Here is a 21,723-nt window from a genome sequence, read left to right on the forward strand (position 1 = left end):
CATTTAAATTGAGCACATGAATCGCAAGTACTTTGGAATGAGCTGTACATAAAAAGAGGTATCAAATTCATATGTAAACTCTTTTGTTGAACAAGTGGGTTGTTGGCTTTGAGTATTTACATTAATTAAAATTCCATTTGCTTAGGCAGGTCGGCAAACATATGTCAGACAGTTTAAGTTGCAGATTATTTCTATTAAAAATTAAAAAACAAAATGCAACAATTACCACTTGTTACTTAGCCAACTAAAGTGTTGACAGCAACACTCTTGAGTCCAAAGATATCTGTGGCGAGATTACACCTAATAGACATGTGTCTGTTCAGTATGTGGCTACATAATTCAAATAACCCTAAATTACACTTGTCCTGTCTCAAAACAAGAAACTATTCAGGTCAGCACTAAATACCATTAGCAGGACATAAATGTGGAGTCGGCAAAAGTGCAATTGCAACTGCAGCAACAACTGGATCAGCAGCAAGCAAATACATGAGAGTAAATATTGCAGTCGCAGCAGCAACCAGTTGCACATAAGCTTTAAGTTTCCTCAGCATAGAACTAAACAGCATTCCAACTAAATATTTATGGTTGTCCAAAGACGCAAGTGCTGAGTGAAACCCGTAAAATATTTTTGGATTTTTGTATACTTTGCAAAATTGTAAGAGAGTCATTTGACTTATTACTTAAGAGTAAATATACTTGGCTGAGGCTCTAATTTTGAATCCTAAATAACATTTATGGACTTAAAATCCAAATGCGCATAGATGTTCATTTAACTGATTGGATCAGTGCTAATACCATGGCTGAAATGCCACACAATCCGCAACTTAGGCAGAAACCTTAAAATGTTCGGTTTATGGTCAATGGTAACGGGCAGGTAAATAGGATATTTATGGACCACAGAAGCTTGCGGGCATTTGGCCCGTGCAGTGTAGCCTCTGCAAATAAAACACGCAAAATACGAGGCTTTACTGTAAAATTTCCAGTGGAGTTGTTATGCAAAACTAATTGGCTGCTCAGAAGCGGGCCCTGCATCTGCATCTGGACCTGGCCGTAGCCTCCCTGTGGGTCAGCTTCGCTTCTGGCCGGCAGATTATAGTCATGGCTGGTGCTGCTGGCAGATACGTTTTAAAGTCCGGACCTCAGGCACAAAGCTCCGGTCGTGCGTGCCGGGGACATTAAAAACGTTGGCGCCTTTAAGCGGACAACTACCGGTAGATGCCCGATTCAGCAGCTCCCGGACTTCAACTCCAGTTAAAGTGCACAATTTGGAACAATGTTGCTGGTTGCTGGTTGCTGGTCGCCGTTTGCTGCTTGCTGTTTGTTGTTGTTTTGTTGCTTGTCATCAGCATCGTTATATTGTTATGGCCATTGTTGTTGACGCCACTCGCTTATCCCCTTCGACGTCCCTACTTCCCCTGCTTTAGCATGGCGCGCGCCTTCCTGTTGTTTCTGTGTTGTCAGCTAATTGAATTTTCAGCATGAAATTTAATTTATCTTTGTTGTTTGTTTGCGCAACAAATGGCCGAAAAAATGCAAATCCAAAAGTGGAAACAAGTTAACAACATTCCTTTTCTCTCTCTCTCTCTCTATGTTCCGTGAATTTTTGTAATTTGGCAAATCTGTTGGCTTAGTTTGTTTATGTTTTATCCCCTAAATAAAAAAAACATTTGTTTTCTTTTTCAGTCGATAAAATGAAGTGGACGCTGACGCTGTTAATAATCTGTCTGGCATCGGAGCTAGTCAGCTGTAAGCATTTTTTTACAATTTTGTCAAATTGACTAAGCTATAATAAACCCTCTAATATTTCGGTAGCTGAAACAAATCTGCCGCCTGTTTTCACGCAAACCCTCAACAATATTGTGCTCTATGAGAACAAGCCAGTGGGATCAGTGGTCTTCCGATTAGAAGGCTACGATCCTGAGCAGAGCAATGTGACATTTGGCTCCATTGGCTCCGATCATTTTAGCGTAGATCCAATTTCTGGAAATATTACACTGGTTAAGCCCTTGGATCGCGAGGAAACGGACAGCCTAACATTTTTGGTATCGATCAGAGATCGCGTGGATCCAAAGGGCGAATCCGAGCAGGATAATGTTGTGGAACAACCAATTACGTTCATCATACTTGATGAAAATGACAATCCGCCGGAGTTTCAAAATGTAAGTGCAAAGGGAACAGCGCACAGCTGGATTGATCAATTGAATATTATTTTTGTTTAACTGCACTCTAGACCCCTTATGAAGCGGATGTTAACGAGGACGCCGTGGTGGGTACCACAATATTCGATAAAATATTGGTGAAGGATCGCGACACAATTGGGGACAGCCTTGATCTGAAATGCGTGCCACAGCAACAAAGTCCTGAGGCGTGCAGCAAGTAAGCTATTGCCAAACTTTGATGAAAAGTCTTATAAAAACTGTTACCGATCCTTGCAGATTCCACTTGCAGTTGCTAACCCGGGAGGCGACCATCCTCACGGCTGCAGTGGTGGTCAATGACACTCTGAACTACAACCAACGAATGATCTATCATTTCCAAATCGAGGCTAGCGATGGAGTGCACAAAACCCAGACAACTTTTGAGGCACGCGTCAAGGACGTGCAGGATAAGCCACCAGTCTTCCAGAGATCCCTCTCAACAGTCATTGACGAAGACAGTCCCATTAACACCTTGGTTCTCACCGTGCAAGCTCGTGACGGCGACAAGGGGGAACCTCGGAAAATTGTCTACGATTTGCTGAGCAGTGAGTATACCGCAGGCGAAAAGCTGCTGAACGCTAGAAAAACTTCATTAAACAAACTCCATGATTACATATCGTCCATCCAAATCCATTCAGATCCCAATGATTACTTCCTTCTGGACTCAAACAGCGGCGAGCTGCGCACGGCGAAGCCCTTAGATCGTGAGGCATTGACAGACTCTACCGGCCTAATCTCGCTGGTGGTACGTGCCCGCGAGGTGGTGAACGATGTGCCCAGTGATGACCCCCTGACCAGTGCCACGGCTAGAGCTACGGTGACCATACGCGATGTGAACGACTCGCCACCCAAATTTAATAAGAAGGAATACGAGGTGTCGTTGCTCGAAAACACGCCGGAGGGTACTCCACTGGCCCTGGACATGAGTGTCAGTGATGCTGATGTGGGAATCAACTCGAAGTTTGCGCTGCGCTTGGAGGATGTGTCCGGGGTGTTCGACGTGGAACCAAAGCTAGTCACAGGCTACTCGCAGGTTAACATACGCGTGGCCAATGGGACGTTGGACTACGAGAATCCCAATCAACGCAAGTTCATAGTCTTGGTTATAGCGGAAGAGACAGACACGAATCCCAAGCTCTCCTCTACAGCCACAATAACAGTGAGCGTGCTGGACGCCAATGACAACAAGCCCAGCTTCGAACAGGAGAGCTACTCGGCTACAGTCTCCGAGGCAGCTCTACCGGGACAGTACATAACTACGATTACCGCCAAGGATGTGGATTCGAGCAGCTTTGGTGATGCAGGGATACGGTACAGCCTCTCCGGCACTGGTGCGGAGCTGTTTCATGTCAATGAGCAAACGGGCGTCATCACCCTGGGCGATTGTCAGAGAGAGAGCAACAGGCGCCAGCGACGTGACCTCCATGAGAATGACAGCGATGGTCACGCACTTGAAATGCTTTCCATGGAGGCGGAACAGAGCCTCGACCAGCGACAGATTAACACAGAGCCCACCGTGCAATACACGTTAATCACGCAGGCGCCGTTGCAGTCGCAGCCAGCAGCAGCAGCAGCAGTAGACGCGGTAGACGCGGGAGCAACGGCAACAATATCGGCGGCAGCGGCGGCAGCTGCTAATGACGACAAAGCCGCCAGCAGCAAGGCGCCGACGACGTGTCTGGACTATGAAACGGAGACCACGTACTTCTTGTCATACAAGGTGGGTGTGGGAAGATGTTGACAAACAATGACTTTTATTAGCTCAAATCGGGGTCACCCAACTATGTTATGCAATTGGTGTGCCATAAGTAAACCATCTACAAATGTCTCACAATTGGTTTCGTATCAAGTTGAAATATTGAACTCAAATTTTTTATTTGTTCAAAAAAACTTTAAATAGAAGCAACATACTACGTTATCTTTATATATAGATCAGATACTTTAAAAATATAGCGAAATATCTATCTTAGTTTGAATGATTTAAGATAAGAACTGCTCAAGGTCTACTAGCTCTATATAATATGTGTATGATCGAAACTAGCAACGATCAATGACAATTTGCAATCACAATTATTGCGAGCTTCTTAACGCTTTTAGGGTATGCAAGTGTCGACATCTATAAAAATATCTTATCAATATATTTCTCACACAATCTGTCTTTATTTTGATTACTATGCAGGCCACCGACGACAATGGACAAGGTCAGACTTCTGTGGTCTCCCTGCGGATATCGGTGAGCGATGCCAACGATTCGCCGCCCGTATGTGAGAGCCCCCTCTACCGGGCCAGTGTGGACGAAGGCGCTTTGGTCTTTGATTCGCCATTGGTGGTGAAGGCGCGCGACGCGGACACAATGTCCAGCATTAGCTACCGGATTATTGGCTCATCGCAGATCGAGAGCATCTTTGACATTGACAAGCGAAGCGGCCAGATTAGCATACGCCCCAACGCCAGCCTGGATGTGACGAATCTGAAGAGCGAGCAGCTCATATTTGTGGTCGAAGCCAACGATGGACTCTTTACGGCCAACTGCGGCGTCAACATCACAGTACGCGATGTTAACAATCATGTGCCCAGTTTCCAGCAGCAAAACTATAGCGCCGTCGTCGAGGAGAACTCAGAGATTGGTACCAGCGTTGAGAAAGTGCAGGCCACCGACCTGGACACTGGAAAGAATGCCGAGCTACGTTATCGCATACAACAGGGCAGCTTCAATGACTTTGATATAGATGAGCGCACTGGCGAGGTGTTTGTCTCGCGCAAGCTCGACTATGACAGACGCAACACGTACCACCTACAGGTGCAGGCTGCTGATCTGGGCACGCCCAGTCTCACAGGCACCGCCACATTGACAATCAATGTGCAGAACAGCAACGATAAGGATCCCTACTTCGTGCCCGCTACACAGCATGCTGAGGTGCGTGCAGACGCGCCCACTGGCCACCTTGTGTACACTCTGATCGCTCTAGATCCCGACGTGGCCACGCACAATGCCCTCGAGTTTGCGGCCACCGATGACATTACGGCCATTGATAAGGAGGGCAAGGAGCTGCTTCACAGCGAGCAGTTTAAGGAGTACTTTGCCATCGCCCGCAATGGCAAAGTTCTGGTCAACCGCCAATTGGATCGCAATCTCTTTGCGGTAATGCGCATCAATGTACTCGTGACGGACAGCACTGCGCCCAATGTGCAGCAAGGACGCGGCCTGCTCATTATACAGATAATCGACGTCAATAAAATACCTCCGGTCAGTTACTTTTCACTATTTAATTTACGCCCACGCTTTATTACGAATTGATGGGCCGAAAGTGATAATGGGCTATTTCAAATTCTTCGTTGCTTTCGTGCTCAAGACTGGCGCCGTTCTCGTCGTAGGTCACTTGTGACACAATTTGATGTTGCTTTTCCGTGTACATATTGCTGTAAGAAAAGAAGTGTAGTAGGGTAAGGCGGGGGATATTTCTTTATTAGTGAGCTGATGCTGATTCTGACGTGCCAGACACCGAAAGACTTCGGACATGCTCGCTCTGTCTGGCACTACCTTAATCAGCCGCATTGCGTCGAAGGCTACTTACAGCACCGATACAGAGCAGGTGGTTTTTATGATCATTTTAGCGAAGAATACCGCAAAAACCGCGTATGATTGCGAGTACAAATACTTTATACTGGTGTAGCCCAAAACAATTTCGTAGATGTTCAACGCCACATTGTCGAGCAGCTGCACAATGATTGTGGGCATCAGCAGTTCAGGCTGGGAATTTGTCAAGATTGGATAGCTGCAGTCCAAAGTTGCATGCAGGACGAAAAGGAAAGAAGAAATCAGTATAAAATTTAAGTTCGAGCTCCAGCAATTCCGAGATAATTAACGTAGTTTTGGAGTGTTTTAAGACAAATACTTAGATATCGAAATAATGTATTAGCCCGATCCATTAGACTTTCATTGCATGCGGGAAATAGCTCAAAATCGGTCCAGGCGTACTGACTTAGTGAAGACTATGCAGGCGTTATGGCATCGGAGTGCCTAATGCAATACATATAAAACTTAAGAACTTACATTGCAATTATATTTGATGCTAGTCCAACAAAACACAGTAGGAAGCGCAGCAGGATCAGACTGGATATAAGGAATATGAAAAGCTCTTGTATCCAGGTCTCCTGCTTGGCCGCATTCACCACCAGTTTGACGTCACGCATATCCGGGTGTAATCGATGGATATTCAAGGAGGTCGCCTTGTACAATACAGATACTATATTTATAAAGAGTAGCTTTAGCTTTCCATAGGACATATCCTGCAACATTTCGAACATCTGGAATCCAAATAATGTGTGACTGAATTTTCATAAACAACATGCTTGCTTCCACTTTCTTCCATTCCATGCAGAGATTCAATGCGCCCTGGAGCCCCGAACAGCCGGTGATAAAGTTGCAAATGGTCGAGGAGCAGCCAGTTGGCACCGTGCTGACCACGCTGCAGGCGAGCGACGAAGACTCTAGCATTGGCGAGTTCAACATTACGTCCAATGATTACTTTGCCATCAATCACACCACAGGCACCATTTACACAACTGCCCGCTTGGACTATGAGGCCGTCAAGGAGGTCAAATTCACGGCAACAGTCAGCGATACAGGCGTGCCGGCGCTGACTGCAACAGCGGACATTGTCGTCGACATTATCAACCTGAATGACAACGAGCCGCACTTCACCCAGTCTGAGTACTATTTCAACATCACGGAAAACTCCCCGCGCGGCACAGTTGCTGGCAAAGTGGAGGCCCACGACAGCGATGTGGGTGCCTTTGGCGAGCTGACCTACACGCTGATAGGCGAAAACAACAAATACTTTACCATCGATGCCTACACGGGCAACGTGATGGTGGCAAACGCATCCATATTGGATCGGGAACAGCTGAAAGAGCTCACGCTTTCCGTTGTGGCACAGGACAAGGCACCAGCCACGGTACAAAAATCGGCGACGGCAACGGTGAGTGACATTAGATATACATCTTGATATATATTATATTATAGATTATTGAATAGAATATTATATTATATAATAGAAGCAGATTTATGTAAGTGCAGATGTTGATAGATACACATACAGATATATATGCGTTCAGATATACATAAAAATAAACAGATAAAGAGACGGATACAGAAGCATGCACAGATACAGATAAAGATACAGATAAAGATACAGATAAAGATATAGATGCAAATACGAATAAAGATACAGATTCAGATAGATATATGGAACATTCAATTTCATTAATATATCTTCTTCTCTTCACCTTCTCTAGATACACATCAATATTTTGGATGTGAACGACAATGCTCCCGTCTTCACCCGGCCGGTGTACAATTCAACGGTCTCGGAGAATGCAGCATATCAGCCGCCAGCTGCGCTACTGCAGGTGCAGGCCATAGATTTGGATGAGGGCTTATATGGGGATGTGCGGTATATTATAACGGGAGGCAATGAGCTGGCACTCTTTAAGCTTGACGCACAGTCGGGCATCATTTATCCGGCTCAAAGTCTGGCCGGTAAGCATGGTGTTTACGAGTTGGTGATATCAGCACGCGACACTCAGGGTTCGGGCACCATGGAGACAACTGCGAAGGCGGTCATCACAGTTCTGCGCGTTAATCGCCATCGTCCGGAATTCGTGCTTCCGGCTCTGTCAAATGCGACTATCGAAATACCTGGCGACATCGTGCAACCGGACTATTTGCTGCTGACCGTCAAGGCGCTGGACAATGATACCGACGGAATCGGAAAGGTCAGCTATCATCTGCAGGTAAACAATCAAAATGTGCAGCAGACGACCGAGTTCAAGATCGACGAGGCCACCGGAGAACTGCGCGTCAGGCAGCAGCTCAATCGAAAAAATCGCGCCAAGTAAGTTACAGAAATGGATTATTTCAAAAGTACAATCCTTATTCAGATTTCCTAAATATGTGATCTGCAGCTATGATATCATATTGGTGGCACGTGATGCTGGCAATCCCCCATTTGAGTCCCTGCGCCTACTGACCGTCAGCATTGTAGATGCGAATGAGAATCGGCCAGAGTTCCCGGACGCCTCCAATCCCTATAAGGTATCAATAAATGAGAACAGCGGTCGTGATGTCAAGATTGGCCACATTCAGGCCGCCTCGCGCAGCAAGCACAATCGTGACATATTTTACTATATGCTCCTGGGCAACGAAGATGGCGCCTTCTATGTGGACAAGCTGACTGGAGATATTTACACCAACAAGAGCCTGGACCGTGAGGAGACCGATGCGTATACTCTGTACATATTGGCCAGCATCAAGGCGGACTTGCACATATCTGAAGAAGAACGCGCTTCGTTTTCGATCAAGACGTTGAATCGAGATAATACTGTGGCCAAGGTAGCTATTACCGTGCTGGATGTGAATGATAATGCGCCGGTCTTTGAGAAGTCCGTTTACTACGCGGGCGTCAATGCCAATGCCAAAATGAATGCGGCCATCACTCTGGTCAATGCTACCGATGCGGATCAGGGTAAAAATGCCAAGATTGAGTATATGATCGTTGCTTCAAATCTGTACAAATTCGGCGCTTCCAAGTCAACGGGCTCCATCGTGCCCAGTCCGTTTGCCATATCGCAGGATGGCCGTATCACAGCCAATACAATAATGGCCGAGTACAACCAAGACCGCTTTGAGTTGGAGATCGTGGCAAGAGAACTGGAGCAGCCGCAGCGCTCGGCCAACACCAAAGTTAATGTAAGTTAACAGACAGCGAATGACATTGAGAGATTCGGTCTAAGAATTTAGCCTTTTCAGATTTGGGTATTTGATGGCACCCAGTTGGTTAGGGTGATTCTATCCCGTCCACCCGAGGAGGTCTATCAGGAGCAGGAAGAGATTATAGCTGAGTTACGCAATGCCACACAGCATCGCATCATTGTGGACGAAATACGCTTCCATTTGGATTCTATAGGACGCATTCGCATGGATTGGTGTGATCTGTATTTCCATGCCGTGGATCCTCAGACACAGCAAATAGCACCAGTCGATGAAATTCTCAAGGATATTGACAGAAACTACGATTATCTTAAGGTAAAATCTCGTTTATCTCAATAATTCAATTAAAATAATCCACATCCTCCCTCTTTCCAGGATTACTATGCAGGATTCGCCATTGAGAATGTTGTGCCCGCCTATATAGCCATTGTGCAGGATGAGTTCGATTTGGCCGTGGCTGGCCTGGTGGCACTGGTCATAGTGCTCTTTGTGGGCGTCATTAGCTTCATTGTGCTCTGCTGTTGCCTGAAGCATTGGAATCTCTCAGTGCCCGTAGAGACGCGTCGCAAGGAAGCATTGATTAAAAAGCAAATTATTGAGGATCTGAATACGACCGAGAATCCGCTCTGGATTGAACAGTATGTCCTCCTTAATCTTAGCCATTTGTCCGTCATTTACTCATTTACTATTTATTCGCAGGAAACTTAAGCTGTATGAAGAGCAAGAGTTGACCATGCAGGTCTTTTCGGAGCCCGACCATATATCTAACTCAGATGCTCCTGGGCATTTGGATCATCGCAGCTCACTAGAGCAGGTACATCATGGCCAGTCGGTGGACAACACTTACGCCACCATCCAGCCACGCAACAATCAGAATCGTCTGACCGCCGGCTCCGGCAGCAACGGTGGTGCCGGTTCCATTTCCATGCGAAGCGGCGGTGCAGTCAGTGGCGGTGGGATCGGCGGAGCAGGTCTGCTTCAAACCCGTATTGATCCACATGCCAACGATTTTGCGGACTATGCCACACTCCGCAACAATCGGGCTCCTTCTGTAAGTTGTCCAGCAATCGAGCGAATATATTCTGGCACTAATTAAGGTCTTTTATTTCACAGATGTACGAGTTTACAGGCTCCACATTCCAGGCACCAATACGGGATGGCGACGACGCCGTAGCCGAGCTTATTTAAGCAGTGCAATCTGCAGCTAAAATCTAAATTGTAAATTTTGTAGTAGCTAACTATTTAGAGAACCCGTAGAAACGATTTAGTTGAATTCATCTAATTTTCTGATTTCACGAATTTGCCCGTTGTGCAAATATAAATTTATACAAGTGCATATACAGACACATACATATATATATGGAGCGTAGTAGTATATAATATGCTAACAATATTTAAAGCTCAACTAATCACGAAAAACAAAAGTAAACTTTATAATACTTACGTATGAAAATGTGTAAACGGCTACAAACTAAACCCCATAGTGGAATTTCTCCCGCATAAATAATGACAATAATATATATGAAAAAACAAATACACACACACATATATATATATATATATATATATATATATATATATATATATATATATATATATAAATATATATATATGTATCTATATGTCTAATGATTATATGGATGTCTAGCGTAATATGTAAGCGTTAGTTATGGTTAAAATAATTGGTTTACTCTACTTGAATAACGCCGCGATATTAGTTTAAACGCGTACTCACTTTTATGTATTACTAAGTTATACCATTTAGAAATAGACTAAATTATTTGCTCTTCCAATTCGTATTACGTTAGTTTTCGGACATCAACTGTTAGCCCTTAAGTTTAAAGTTTAATTAGCCGCGCTTGCTCATATACATAAGTTAAATGTATTTAGTTAAAGATATTAATATATAAATACATAGAAGCCGTATATGCGATATCAACTGCTCTATGGAATCCATTAGAACAGAGTCATAACTCATTCGTTTGCATTTACAGTATGAATACGATATAATAAACATTCAAATAAACAAAAATTACACATGTTTAATTAAGAATAATCCATTTTGGCTTTACTCGCTTCTCTCCCACCTGTTGATATTTGGCGGGTAAGCAAGAGTTTTCCCGTTGCTCGGCATTCACAGTTGCTAGAAGCAAAAAAAACAAGCTCAACCCTCTTCGGACTTTTCCTAGATACAGGCATTTCAGCTTTTCAAATCAACAAACATTGTTGAACACGTCGGAACGAATACACAAACAAATATTTTTCATAGATTGCCTTATAGTTTTTCTTTTTTTGATTTGAAATTAACCGAAGAACGCAAAAGTCAGCAAGATGGACGAAATGGAAATTGCGAGTGTGGGTCAGTTCCAGACCCTGGTCCGGTACAATAATCCGGTGCTTGTTGTCAAGCACCCGGACAAGAAGGGCGGCCCGCTGACGGAGATGGAAATGAAGCGCCCACAAACAGCGGGTGCCCTTCTGGATACCAAGAAGGAGACAGAGGAGATATTGAACTCTATATTGCCTCCACGCTGCTGGGAAGAGGATGGCCAATTATGGCAGCAGTCCGTGTCCAGCACACCAGCCACTCGCCAAGATGTTATCAATTTACAGGAAATGCTCGACACTCGCCTGCAGCAAACACAGGCCCGCGAGACGGGCATCTGTCCCGTTCGCCGTGAGCTCTACTCTCAGTGCTTTGGTGAGCTATGCGCTGCATTTTCTTTTACAACTTCTCTAACAAACGCATTTCCTAGTACAGATGAGATTATACGTCAGGTAACTATCAATTGCTCGGAGCGCGGCTTACTCTTGTTGCGCATTCGTGACGAAATCGCAATGTCTATGGAAGCCTATGAAACACTTTACTGCAGCTCTGTGGCGTTTGGCATGCGGAAGGCTCTGCAGGCGCACGAAGAGAAGGAAATGCTCCGTGATCGTGTAAAGACTTTGGAGTCAGATAAGGAAGCACTGGAGGAAATAATTGCCGACATGAAAATGAAACAGGAGCAAGCCGAACGTCGCAATGCTGAACTGCGCGCCTCCGAGGAGAAGAAGTTCACCGAGGAGATCACATTCCTTAAGAAAACCAATGCGCAGCTCAAGGCCCAGCTGGAGGGCATTACGGCTCCGAAGAAGTAAAAGAACAGATTATGTGTGTGCGTATGTTTATATTTATCGCATATAACGAATTGTTAAAAATTATTGGAATTAAATGTATTGAGCAGCCGCTAAGAAGATTCCGGTTTAGTTTCACTAGTTTCCTGATCTGTAGTGGGTGTGTTAACCTCTTGGTCAGGCGCTTCCTGTTCTTGCTCCATTTCAGGCTCATCCACGTTGATCTCGTTAAGAATTGGTGTGGGCTTAAAAGCCTCTGACGCGTTTTTAGTAGTTTCTTTTGCTGCCCTTTTCTGTGGGGGCTCTTCATTCTCTTCAGTTGCATTTGTTGGCACTTCGTTATCATATTCATCCCCATCGTCAGTTGGCAGCTGGCGGCGCATTGCTTGCATTTCTTCCTCGGTGGGCAGCGTCTTCTTAAGGTGTTCCATTTTAGTCATATAAAGCTCATAGACAAATTGTGCCATCTCAGACATGTTTTCCACTGTTTTACAAATATCATCGGAGGCCGGTTCGCTGGTAAGTCGTTTTGTTGGATATTCCTCTGATGGCACCAGGCGCAACTTTAATGGGCGCTGCATGAGCTGTAATGAACATAGATTAGTTTTGGTGCCGAGCATTTCTTATTTGCTCCACTTACCAGCTTAAACGTTTGCTGCAATTCCAGGCAGTTCTTAAACAACGATATGCGTCCAAAGATATATAGTCCGAGACGTGCACGGCTCATGGCTACGACCAAACGCCGCACATCTCGCAAATGGCCAACAGCCTTAGTGCGCACAAGGGAAATTAGGATATAATCATTTTGCTGGCCCTGGTACTTGTCCACGGTTGTAATCTTATGTGGCCAACCAATGAGTGGATTGTTGCCGCATCGAGCATTAATAACATCGCGTATGAGATGCTTCTGGCCATTGTAGGTCGTCAGAATTGATATCTTCGCAGCTGGATAGCCAAGAAGACGCATGTACATGTAAAGTGCAACGATGTACTCAGCCTCAGCAAGATTCTGATTGGGGAAGTTTGGTTAGAAATATATAAGGAATATTAAATGTTATGTAGACCTACCTGATAGAAATAAGGATTCGGTTCACTTTCGCCCACACCCTTGAAATCATCCACGTTAATTAGCTGATAATCGTAGGCTAATCCCGTATTTGCGTTTTTGTACTCTTCACGTTCGAATATGTGTTGCAGATCTGCCAGTTTCTTGTAGCGCCATTTATACAATGAGCAAATGCTGGAACGCGCACGTCCCTGGCCATCTAAATCTACGGTGGGTACGCCCAATCGCACCAAACGTGTGAACAGACTCTGCTCCATGTTCGAGTATTTTTGGAACGCCATGTTCTTGATGACGGGCGGCAACTGGTGATGATCCCCAATCATAATCCAGCGTTTCAGGCGATTGAGACCGTCCAGCGGATTCTGCAGCAGTAGTGGTATAAATGTCTCTATTTCCAAGATTTGCGCCGATTCTTCCATCAAAATGTTGTCATATCGAAAGCCCAAATTTACAAGCTCTTTGCGTTTGAGCGCTGCATGCGTGCAAGTCATGGCAATGATTTTGGCCTCTTTAACAAGCAAATATTTAGAGCGATCTAAGCCTGTGCGCAGTAGCTCAAAGGCACGGAACTCCTCCAGTTCCGTAAATATGTCAGAGATATAGCGGAAGTTTGATTGGGCTATGCTCATAAGATCATCAAAGCTGTTTCCTTTAAAGAGTGGCTGTGGCGCATCGGCAAAGAACTTGGAAAACGGAAATTCAGCTTCGAACAGCGCTGACAGCTTGTCCATATCTGTTTCATTATTACGTGCCAGCATTTGGCTTTGAAACTTCTCCCAACGCGCCATCACATTATACAGGTAAAAGTAGCCCGCCGTCTCGCAGGTGTACGCGTTGTCGCCACTGACACCCAGTGCCTCCTGCAGTCGCTGAACTTGGGTGAGTAAGTCCATGCGCTTGGCCAGCACATAATTAACGCGACCATAGCGACTGTAGTCCTTCTCGGTTTCGAGCGCTTCCTCACCATGACCCAGACGTAGCAAATGCCGCTCATCAATATCAAGGGCCATAATCTTCTCGAACAGCTGATTCAAAGCCTGATTGGAGTGCGTTACAATTAGCGTACGTTGATTGGGCTGATTGTGGTAAATGTTTGAGATAATTTGCACGGCGACATCTGTTTTTCCCGTGCCAGGAGGTCCAACCACCAACGTAAGACCCGGCTGCATTCCAGCGCGTATCGCTTCGATCTGTGTAGGCGTAAAGCGTATGCTATTCCTAGAAAAGCAATATTTATTGAGATTTGTTCAGTACTAAGTTGCTTTTCACACTTACTGTTTGGGTTTGTCGCTTGGATAGGGACCTCTTGCCTCGTATTTATAAGGCTGCACCACAATTGACTTGGAGGTTACCGGCTGATCTGTTTGCATTTCCTCCGCATCACTGTCTCGCTGTTCAGCCACGTCCTCAAATATGAGACGATAGGGTGGTCGCCTGTTTTCCTCGGCTGCTTCGCACTTGAGGTCGTAATCGGGAAAGCTGGCTTTCAGGTGGTCATAGTCAAGAAAGGTGTCATTGAACTCGAGACAGCGTTCTTGATTAGGCATGTTGCTGTAGTGCGCCGCCGCAGGATCGCCGTAGCCTAGCAGTATATCGTGCAACCAGGGAGGTACCACACACTCTGTATTCATAAGATGACGAATGGTTTCCAGCACGGCTTTAAAATTGTTCTCTTTTGGCTTGCGACGCATAAAAATATTGAAGCTCTCATAAACATCGTCAGCTCCCTGCATAAGGAAAATCAGGATTAGGTATGATAAAGATTGGCTACTGGCAAATAATATTCTAATGTATACCTCTTGCAAGTCGTCCATGTCCATGCGATACTGATTCGAGTCCAGCCACACTCGATAGCTACGCTGTTCGCCCGGCAGTAGGGGCCGCGGTTCTGGTCCGTCCTCTATGACACGTCCGTTAGCGTCGAGCATGCCCTCCACTTCGCAGCCGCGCACGCTAACCAAACCCACTTGGGGTATGAACGGTTCCCTTGGATTGTACTTGGTACCGTAGGGCGTCGTGGGCTTGACAGTGATAAGGAAGCAGACGTCGTGTTTCCGCAGATTCTCCCATTCCTCCTTGATCTCCCGCCGCACTGAGAGTGTTACTCCTACATCAGCACGCACTCGCGATGGTTTCTTCTCGCCCAGATGCGGTTTGGCCACCTCGACCACAGCGAAGCTGGCGATAGGCAACGCCATGCGTGCCCAGCCACCAAAGACGACATCACCATCTTCTGACTGCCACGGTAGCATGCGACTAACGGCATCCTCAACATCTTGTCGTATCTCGTAGGTGGATTCCAGTCGAAACAGATTAAAGTTGCGGAGCAGATAATCGTGCAGCGTGAGGAACTGCAGATTTAGCTTGGGCAGAGCCAGACAAGTGTCCCCAGTGTAATACTCGGAAGGCACAACATTTTCGTCCCAAATTATCTGCTCTGTGGGATAGAGCGGCATCTCATTCAGCGCCTCCAGCTGCGAACATCGTTTCTCATGTCTCGTGATGAGCAACTCGCGCAGAAACTGTTCATCCAAGCGATGCCATTCGAATGGCTCCACCGCATCATCGGGCACAAGATTGAGAAAGGAGGCAATTTGCTTTAGCCCATCTGCATCCAATGCGCCAAAATGTTTCTCTAGCGAGTCACGAGTGTCCACTGTAGCAACATTGGACAACGCAAAGACGCGCAGCGTAGAGAACTTGGCAAACACCGCACGCTGCAGCGACGTAATCTTTTTATAGTGTAGTTGGGTCATGTCATGATCAGTTAAAGAGTTTCCCGTTACATCATTGATTTCGAAACGGGTGTAAAATTTAAGCATATCTAACAGCTATGGAGAAAAGTCAACAGAGAGTACATAATTAGATAAGCATTTTCAAATTTTTAAGACATTCTTACTAGCAGAAGAGAAACATAAATATATATTTTAATCAAGAACAAGCTACATAAAAAGTATTTTATTCCGTCAAATAATATGCGCAACCAATTGAACCGCTCCTGTATTGCTTCGCAATGCGTGCATTGAATGGAACGTATTTTTTACTACCACTACCTGTATTTACAACTCTACAAAGACACACACACAATCGCAGAGAAGCATCTAAAAATGCTCTCTTTGAGTCGCTAGCACTGGTAGCATGACGCTAGCGAGCGAGCTGGCTAAACTTCGGAGCCGGTCTGTAACAGTCGCTTAATTTTGCTACGTCATCCTTTTGGGCAATACGCTGTGAACTGAGAGAATTCGGAAAGTCTACAAACTGTCAACTTTAGCTTGACATTGGGAGAGTGGAAATTGGAGAACGGTAATTATACGAACAAGTGGACAAAAAGCGGTTTGTCCAAATTTGATGGGAGTCCTTATTAGGCTAGCAGAGGAACATGAAATGTGAAGGATATTTGAGAGACTTAAGGAAGCAACTTTTAATTCATAACAAAAACAATTATATCAAACTAAAATAAAGACAAGCACACACTTTAATAACTACTTTATATCAAGAAATCTGTTCTCTTCACAGTTTTTTTATTGGAACTGAAAAAATACGTTGTATTCGTGCATGTATGTTGGTGTGATATGAGAAGGGCTTCTCTTAGGAAGACATGTCCAAACACATTGGGGTCCCGCTTCGCCTTCTGCTTCCAACTGCTGACAAGTGGGATGTAATGAAAGACAAGGCACGCGTTTTCAATTGCAATGAGGGGTTGCTGCAGTTTCATTGTGTTGCGATGCCCAAAGATGCATACATACGAGCTCAGTAGATGAAGTGCTTCGGCGTCTTATCACATCATCACACGGCAGACAAACAAACAATAAACATACATATACATATTCAGACACACATTTGGAATTGCCGGTTCTTTGAGTCGCCTGTTTTACTCCAATTGATAATTTCCGTTCTTCAATTTAAACAAGGCAAAAGAAAAACAAACAGCCTGAGTTTGTGTGTTTGAGCGGGAGAGAAAGAGATTGACTCAAAGCCTTGCTTTAACGCTGGTTGTTGTACTTGGTGGTTGCTGTTGTGGAATGTAGAGAGCGGCACAGACGAAAAACGGGGGAAACGAACTCTACACTGAGTGAATGCCAACTTGTGCTGCTCTTTCAATCTGCTTGAGCTAGTGACTAGAAGTTAAGAGCACGAACCGACGCTCTCCACAGGCAGAGTGAGAGAGAGAGTCACATCCGATTCATATTCATATTCTCAGTCAGTCTCAGTCAGTTGTCGCTCGCAGCGGTTGGTTGTCTTTGGGAATTTGTGCGCTTGCTGTATAAATGCAAACAAAAATTGTTTAGCTAATAAGCAATATTATCTCGTGTATGTTCGGTATACTATGTGAAACGATCTGATACCTGTGGGTATAGCTTTAGTTGCATTTTATGCGGAAACCTTAAACGTGTACTGGACTTTACAAAGAAATAAAAGTGAAGAAAGAGAAACTAGCATGCAAGTCATGATCTTGGCTCGTAACCGGCATCAGCCACAGCTTTGATGACGCATTTGATTACGAGTTGAGTTCGAATACGTGTATCTGTGTCAGTGCCAGTGTCTGTGTCTGCGTCTGTAGGTGTCTCTGTAGGTGTGTCGGAGTTGAGCTGAGTATTTGTGCATGATGCTCGTATTTATGCTTGGCGCGCAAATTTTGCCCTACCTGGCGAGAGGCAGCTGCCTTCTGCTAGCCCTGCTGTCCACCCTACTAGCCGTTGCCGTATCCGCTCATGTGGCCAATAACAGCTCAATGCAAGCGGCAGTGCCAGCCGCTAACGATCCTAACCTGGTACTGGTGAACAAATGCTGTGAGAAGTTTGAGATACACGTCAACAATACGTGTCAGCAGGTCAACCAGACGGGTAAGTGTTGTCAAAAACTCAAGAGATCTGGATAGGAATACACCAAAACATTCGACCGTTGTCAAGGGCGACGCCAATCACAATTAGTTCAACTCGGCTGCCGGCTTGGTCATTCAACTTTATTGGATTTTTGGCTCTTGGCATGCAACATATGCCTAAACATAAATGCCACATTAGCTGGAAATCAATAGGGCAACGTAATGGGCGCTGTTAGCCAAGTCTTCTTCATACTTTTATAAGCAAACAGACTTAACATGATTTATGTTTTGTTGGTCGAATTTGCTTTGAAGTTTTTTAAGTTTGCTTAAAACGTATTATAATAATTATACAAAACAATTTGTTGGAGTCGAAGCCTAACTGTTGTAGTTGTCAGAAATCAGTTAAATATTTGTTTATTTACCTATTAGTATCAATCACTTTTCCTACAGAAAATTCCAATATATCAATTATAACCAGTCGGAGAAATACGAGGAACTTTATCAACAGTCGGATCAACAGCTATATCATGCAACATGATCAACTCCATAGATTAAAGTTAAATAAATTAACGCAACTTGCTGAAAATATTGCAAACTGTCTGAGCGTCAATTGATGCTGTTAATGTTGCTAAATAACTATGTGTGCACATGTAGCTGTATCTCCAACAGAATCTGGATTTCTGATGCCTCTGAGCACGTAAATATTTATAGACATGGAGTGCTTTATGATTGGCTTTGTTCGCCTGTGCCTGCCCATTGTTCGATTGATGCGCCCCGTTTCTTCTTCCTCTTCTTTAGCTTCTTCAATTAATGCAATCCGACGCTAATGCCTTATTCGTATATCTGTACTTGCTTTTTATAGACTATTTCGAGCCGATGTTCACCAGCTACAGTGGCGATCAGAACAGACCGGTGGCCCATTTTAAGTTCGTTATAGGCCTGCCCAACTGTGGCACTAAACAGATGTGGCCGGTTCTGGACTACACAGGCGTAAGCACAACTAAATGCAGCACAAGCGAATGGAATGGCACTGATTTATGATTCTCACTTACAGAGCTACGACAAGTTGGTCCTGTTAGATGACGGCAAACTGAGACACTATACAAATACGGAGGATAAGGCTGACGAGCAGCGCGGCGTGCAAACCGACTACGATGAAGATTTGGCTGAGGCGCATAAGCCGCGTTTCTATGACTATGAGCAGGGCCAATACTGCCTCGATAAGGTTTGTACTAAACACATTTCTAATATTGTGCTTCTTTGCCTCATATCGACAATTTTATCTTGCAGGCTATTTCGCCTCAACATAAACACAGCCTTTTCGCGCACATTTGTTTAGCCAAGAAGGAGAACAATTGGAATGACTCGAACTTCTTATTGCGCAAAATACTCAATCCACTATTCCATGGCATATCTCTGATTATCTTGCTTATCATCGCTATTGTCTATTTCATACTGCCCACGCTAAGGTGAGAACTGTTGCTGCATGTAGAGTACCATTTATAGTCAGTTATTAATTTATGTACTTGTTCCTTTTAGCAGAGATCTGGTTGGAAATATAGTGACTACGATAGCAATGTGCCTGATGGTCAGTCAGGCGGCAGACCTGGTCTGCATATTTACAGACTTCACCAATCACGTCAGCTTCATTGTGGCTGACATAATACTGTGGTTCAGCCTGTTGGCCGCATTCTTCTGGCTGAATAGTTTCGGCTATTACATATGGAAAACATTTCGGTCGAGGAATGTCTTTTTACGCGTCACCGATGGGCGTAAATATTGTTATTACTCGGTCTATGCCTGGGGCTGCACAGCCACAATGGCTGTGCTAGCAGTCTTTGCCCACTTCTTTCTAGACGCAGACTCGTACAAGAAAGAGAACATGCGCGGCGAGCAGCAAACAATTGGCTGGCTTGGAATTTGCATTTTCTTTGCGCCCATTGCATGCACCATTATAGTAAACATCTTCTTTTATGTGACCACACGGAAGCTGATCAATCGTCGCACCGTCTACGGACGAATTGCACACAAGCTGAAGGCCAAGTGAGTTGATTATAGTAGGTCGTCCATGTCGGTATTGAATAAATTTAATTGTTTTGCAGCTTTATTATGTTCTTCCTAATGCTGTTAGTGATGTCATTTGCTTGGCTGTTTCTGACCATGTCATGGCTTGCTTTGGACGGTCTAGTCTATGCACACATCATAGTGAATGCATTCCAGGCGCCCCTGTTGCTCTATATATGCGTGCTAAGGCAGCGCCACGTGACTTATCTGTTGAAGAAGTCTTGCTGCTACAATGAGCCGCCATCGGCGAATGATTGGGGTGATGAAATGCACTATATGAATGGAAACGAATATTGAAAGCCCACCATCCAAGCTCGTAAGCCAAGTTATAGTTGAGTCTGGGCCTTAGTCTATCATCAACTAATTGTAAGAACTACTCGTAGCTATGCTAAGTGTTTTTGTAGTTTAACACAATGTAAAACATTGAGAATTGTACTTAAAGCTAATTTATACAAGAAGAAATTAAACAAAGTCTGATACATACCTGACAAAACAGTTTGCCCTCTTCCCGCTGCATCAACGGACTCATCATTGCCCGTACAATCAGATGGCAGTCATCCAGCACGGTATTAAAGAAGCGACGCGTGGGCAACAGAGCTTCCAAATCGATGATGAACTCCAAAAAGCGCTCGCAGTAATGAACTACATTACTATTGAGTTCACCTTCCGAAGGAATCCGTTCCAATATATGCAAAAAGTCTATGATTAGATTCTGCATAAAGTGACGTTCCCACATCACATCGGGCTTGGCATTATCCTTTTCCTTCTTCAGCAGGCGTTTCCAGTATTTACGCCATTCAGGCACCTCCCGCAGCTCTTGTTCGCGACGACCTAAAAATTAAATATGTATATACATTTAGATATATAATTATACTCAGATGGTTTTTATACTCACGCGGTTGCAGGCAATGCCACATTGACAGGGAGACGAGGCGCTTTGCTTGTTCGCGACACAGCTCGATTTCCATGCTGTTGAAACAGTGATTCAGAAACATTAGCAATGCCGTCCGTTCGCGCAATGTGCTCCTATTTTGCTTTGAAGTTTGGTCGGGCAAACAGCTCTCCAGCACGTGGCGAAAGAATCCAGGGTACTCTTCCGGCAACTGCTGGAACACATTCCAAACTTCGACGCGCTCACGAAACTTTTCATTAGACATGATCACGATAGACATTAAGTGTGCATGTGTAGCCGACTCGCGCTTGTAATTGGGCCACAAATACTGCTCCAGGTACTGGCTGAATTCCAGCATATTAATACGACGTGCGCTGCCCTTTCCACTCGTTATTTCGTCAGCATATATGCGCTCTATGATTTCAGCATTATATGGCAGATGTTTGGCCTTGGATTCGGGAGACCAGTACTGCGATGCTAGCTAAAACAGCATTAAAGTAGCTTAATAGTTCCTAAACGTTTACGTTTTGCAAAGTACCCACCTGCCAAATAACATCAGAGCTGAACTGATCTAAGGTGAGTGCACCCGCCTTTTCCTTGACCTTCTTGTCTGCTTCCTTGGTCGCCAGCGCTTTTGTTTGACTGCGGCGTTTCATTTTGACGCTTATAAATTATACAAAACTAAAAACAGTTTAGACAAATTGCACCAAAACAAACGCCGGCTGCATACAGTATGACCGTATGCAGCAAGCAATAAAATACCATATAAAAAAATAAATTTTGCATGCAGCC

At 44.7% G+C, this 21,723-nt stretch overlaps 5 protein-coding genes across 6 annotated transcripts; 3 read left to right on the plus strand and 2 right to left on the minus strand.

Annotated features, from left to right (window-relative positions):
• Positions 1–1,662: 1,662 nt before the first annotated feature.
• On the plus strand, positions 1,663–10,516 carry LOC111604641 (cadherin-87A). The gene is made up of 13 exons (XM_030222788.1): positions 1,663–1,746; positions 1,813–2,159; positions 2,231–2,376; positions 2,436–2,743; positions 2,837–3,918; positions 4,378–5,445; positions 6,581–7,180; positions 7,497–8,095; positions 8,166–8,949; positions 9,010–9,285; positions 9,346–9,608; positions 9,670–10,021; positions 10,084–10,516. Exons 1-13 carry the CDS (start codon positions 1,692–1,694, stop codon positions 10,156–10,158), a joined length of 5,955 nt encoding a protein of 1,984 aa, XP_030078648.1. The 5' UTR covers positions 1,663–1,691; the 3' UTR covers positions 10,159–10,516.
• On the minus strand, positions 5,456–6,533 carry LOC111604644. Its single transcript, XM_023322790.1, has 3 exons — positions 6,253–6,533; positions 5,774–5,974; positions 5,456–5,618 (listed from the first exon to the last, which is right to left on the minus strand). Exons 1-3 carry the CDS (start codon positions 6,504–6,506, stop codon positions 5,486–5,488), a joined length of 588 nt encoding a protein of 195 aa, XP_023178558.1. The 5' UTR covers positions 6,507–6,533; the 3' UTR covers positions 5,456–5,485.
• A 660-nt stretch (positions 10,517–11,176) lies between the features above and the next one.
• Positions 11,177–12,132, plus strand: LOC111604643 (putative inner dynein arm light chain, axonemal). The gene is made up of 2 exons (XM_023322789.2): positions 11,177–11,671; positions 11,732–12,132. The coding sequence occupies exons 1-2, from the start codon at positions 11,302–11,304 to the stop codon at positions 12,109–12,111; spliced, it is 750 nt and encodes a 249-aa protein (XP_023178557.1). The 5' UTR covers positions 11,177–11,301; the 3' UTR covers positions 12,112–12,132.
• A 67-nt stretch (positions 12,133–12,199) lies between these two features.
• LOC111604642 (RNA helicase aquarius) lies at positions 12,200–21,674 on the minus strand. The gene is made up of 8 exons (XM_030222756.1): positions 21,474–21,674; positions 20,935–21,412; positions 20,524–20,870; positions 14,950–15,984; positions 14,429–14,880; positions 13,156–14,371; positions 12,728–13,096; positions 12,200–12,671 (listed from the first exon to the last, which is right to left on the minus strand). Exons 1-8 carry the CDS (start codon positions 21,585–21,587, stop codon positions 12,201–12,203), a joined length of 4,482 nt encoding a protein of 1,493 aa, XP_030078616.1. The 5' UTR covers positions 21,588–21,674; the 3' UTR covers position 12,200.
• LOC111598899 (probable G-protein coupled receptor Mth-like 5) lies at positions 16,626–20,517 on the plus strand. 2 transcript variants are annotated; one of them, XM_023314366.2, is made up of 6 exons: positions 16,626–17,997; positions 18,838–18,965; positions 19,030–19,200; positions 19,266–19,444; positions 19,518–20,018; positions 20,078–20,517. In XM_023314366.2, the coding sequence occupies exons 1-6, from the start codon at positions 17,757–17,759 to the stop codon at positions 20,334–20,336; spliced, it is 1,479 nt and encodes a 492-aa protein (XP_023170134.2). In that variant the 5' UTR covers positions 16,626–17,756; the 3' UTR covers positions 20,337–20,517. The 2 variants fall into 2 exon arrangements, with proteins under 2 accessions (XP_023170134.2, XP_023170135.2); XM_023314367.2 differs by lacking the exon at positions 16,626–17,997 and adding an exon at positions 18,404–18,672.
• Positions 21,675–21,723: the final 49 nt, after the last annotated feature.

This window comes from Drosophila hydei, unplaced genomic scaffold (assembly GCF_003285905.1).
Source record: "Drosophila hydei strain 15085-1641.00,03,60 unplaced genomic scaffold, DhydRS2 tig00000063-arrow-pilon, whole genome shotgun sequence".
Taxonomy (NCBI): domain Eukaryota; kingdom Metazoa; phylum Arthropoda; class Insecta; order Diptera; family Drosophilidae; genus Drosophila; species Drosophila hydei.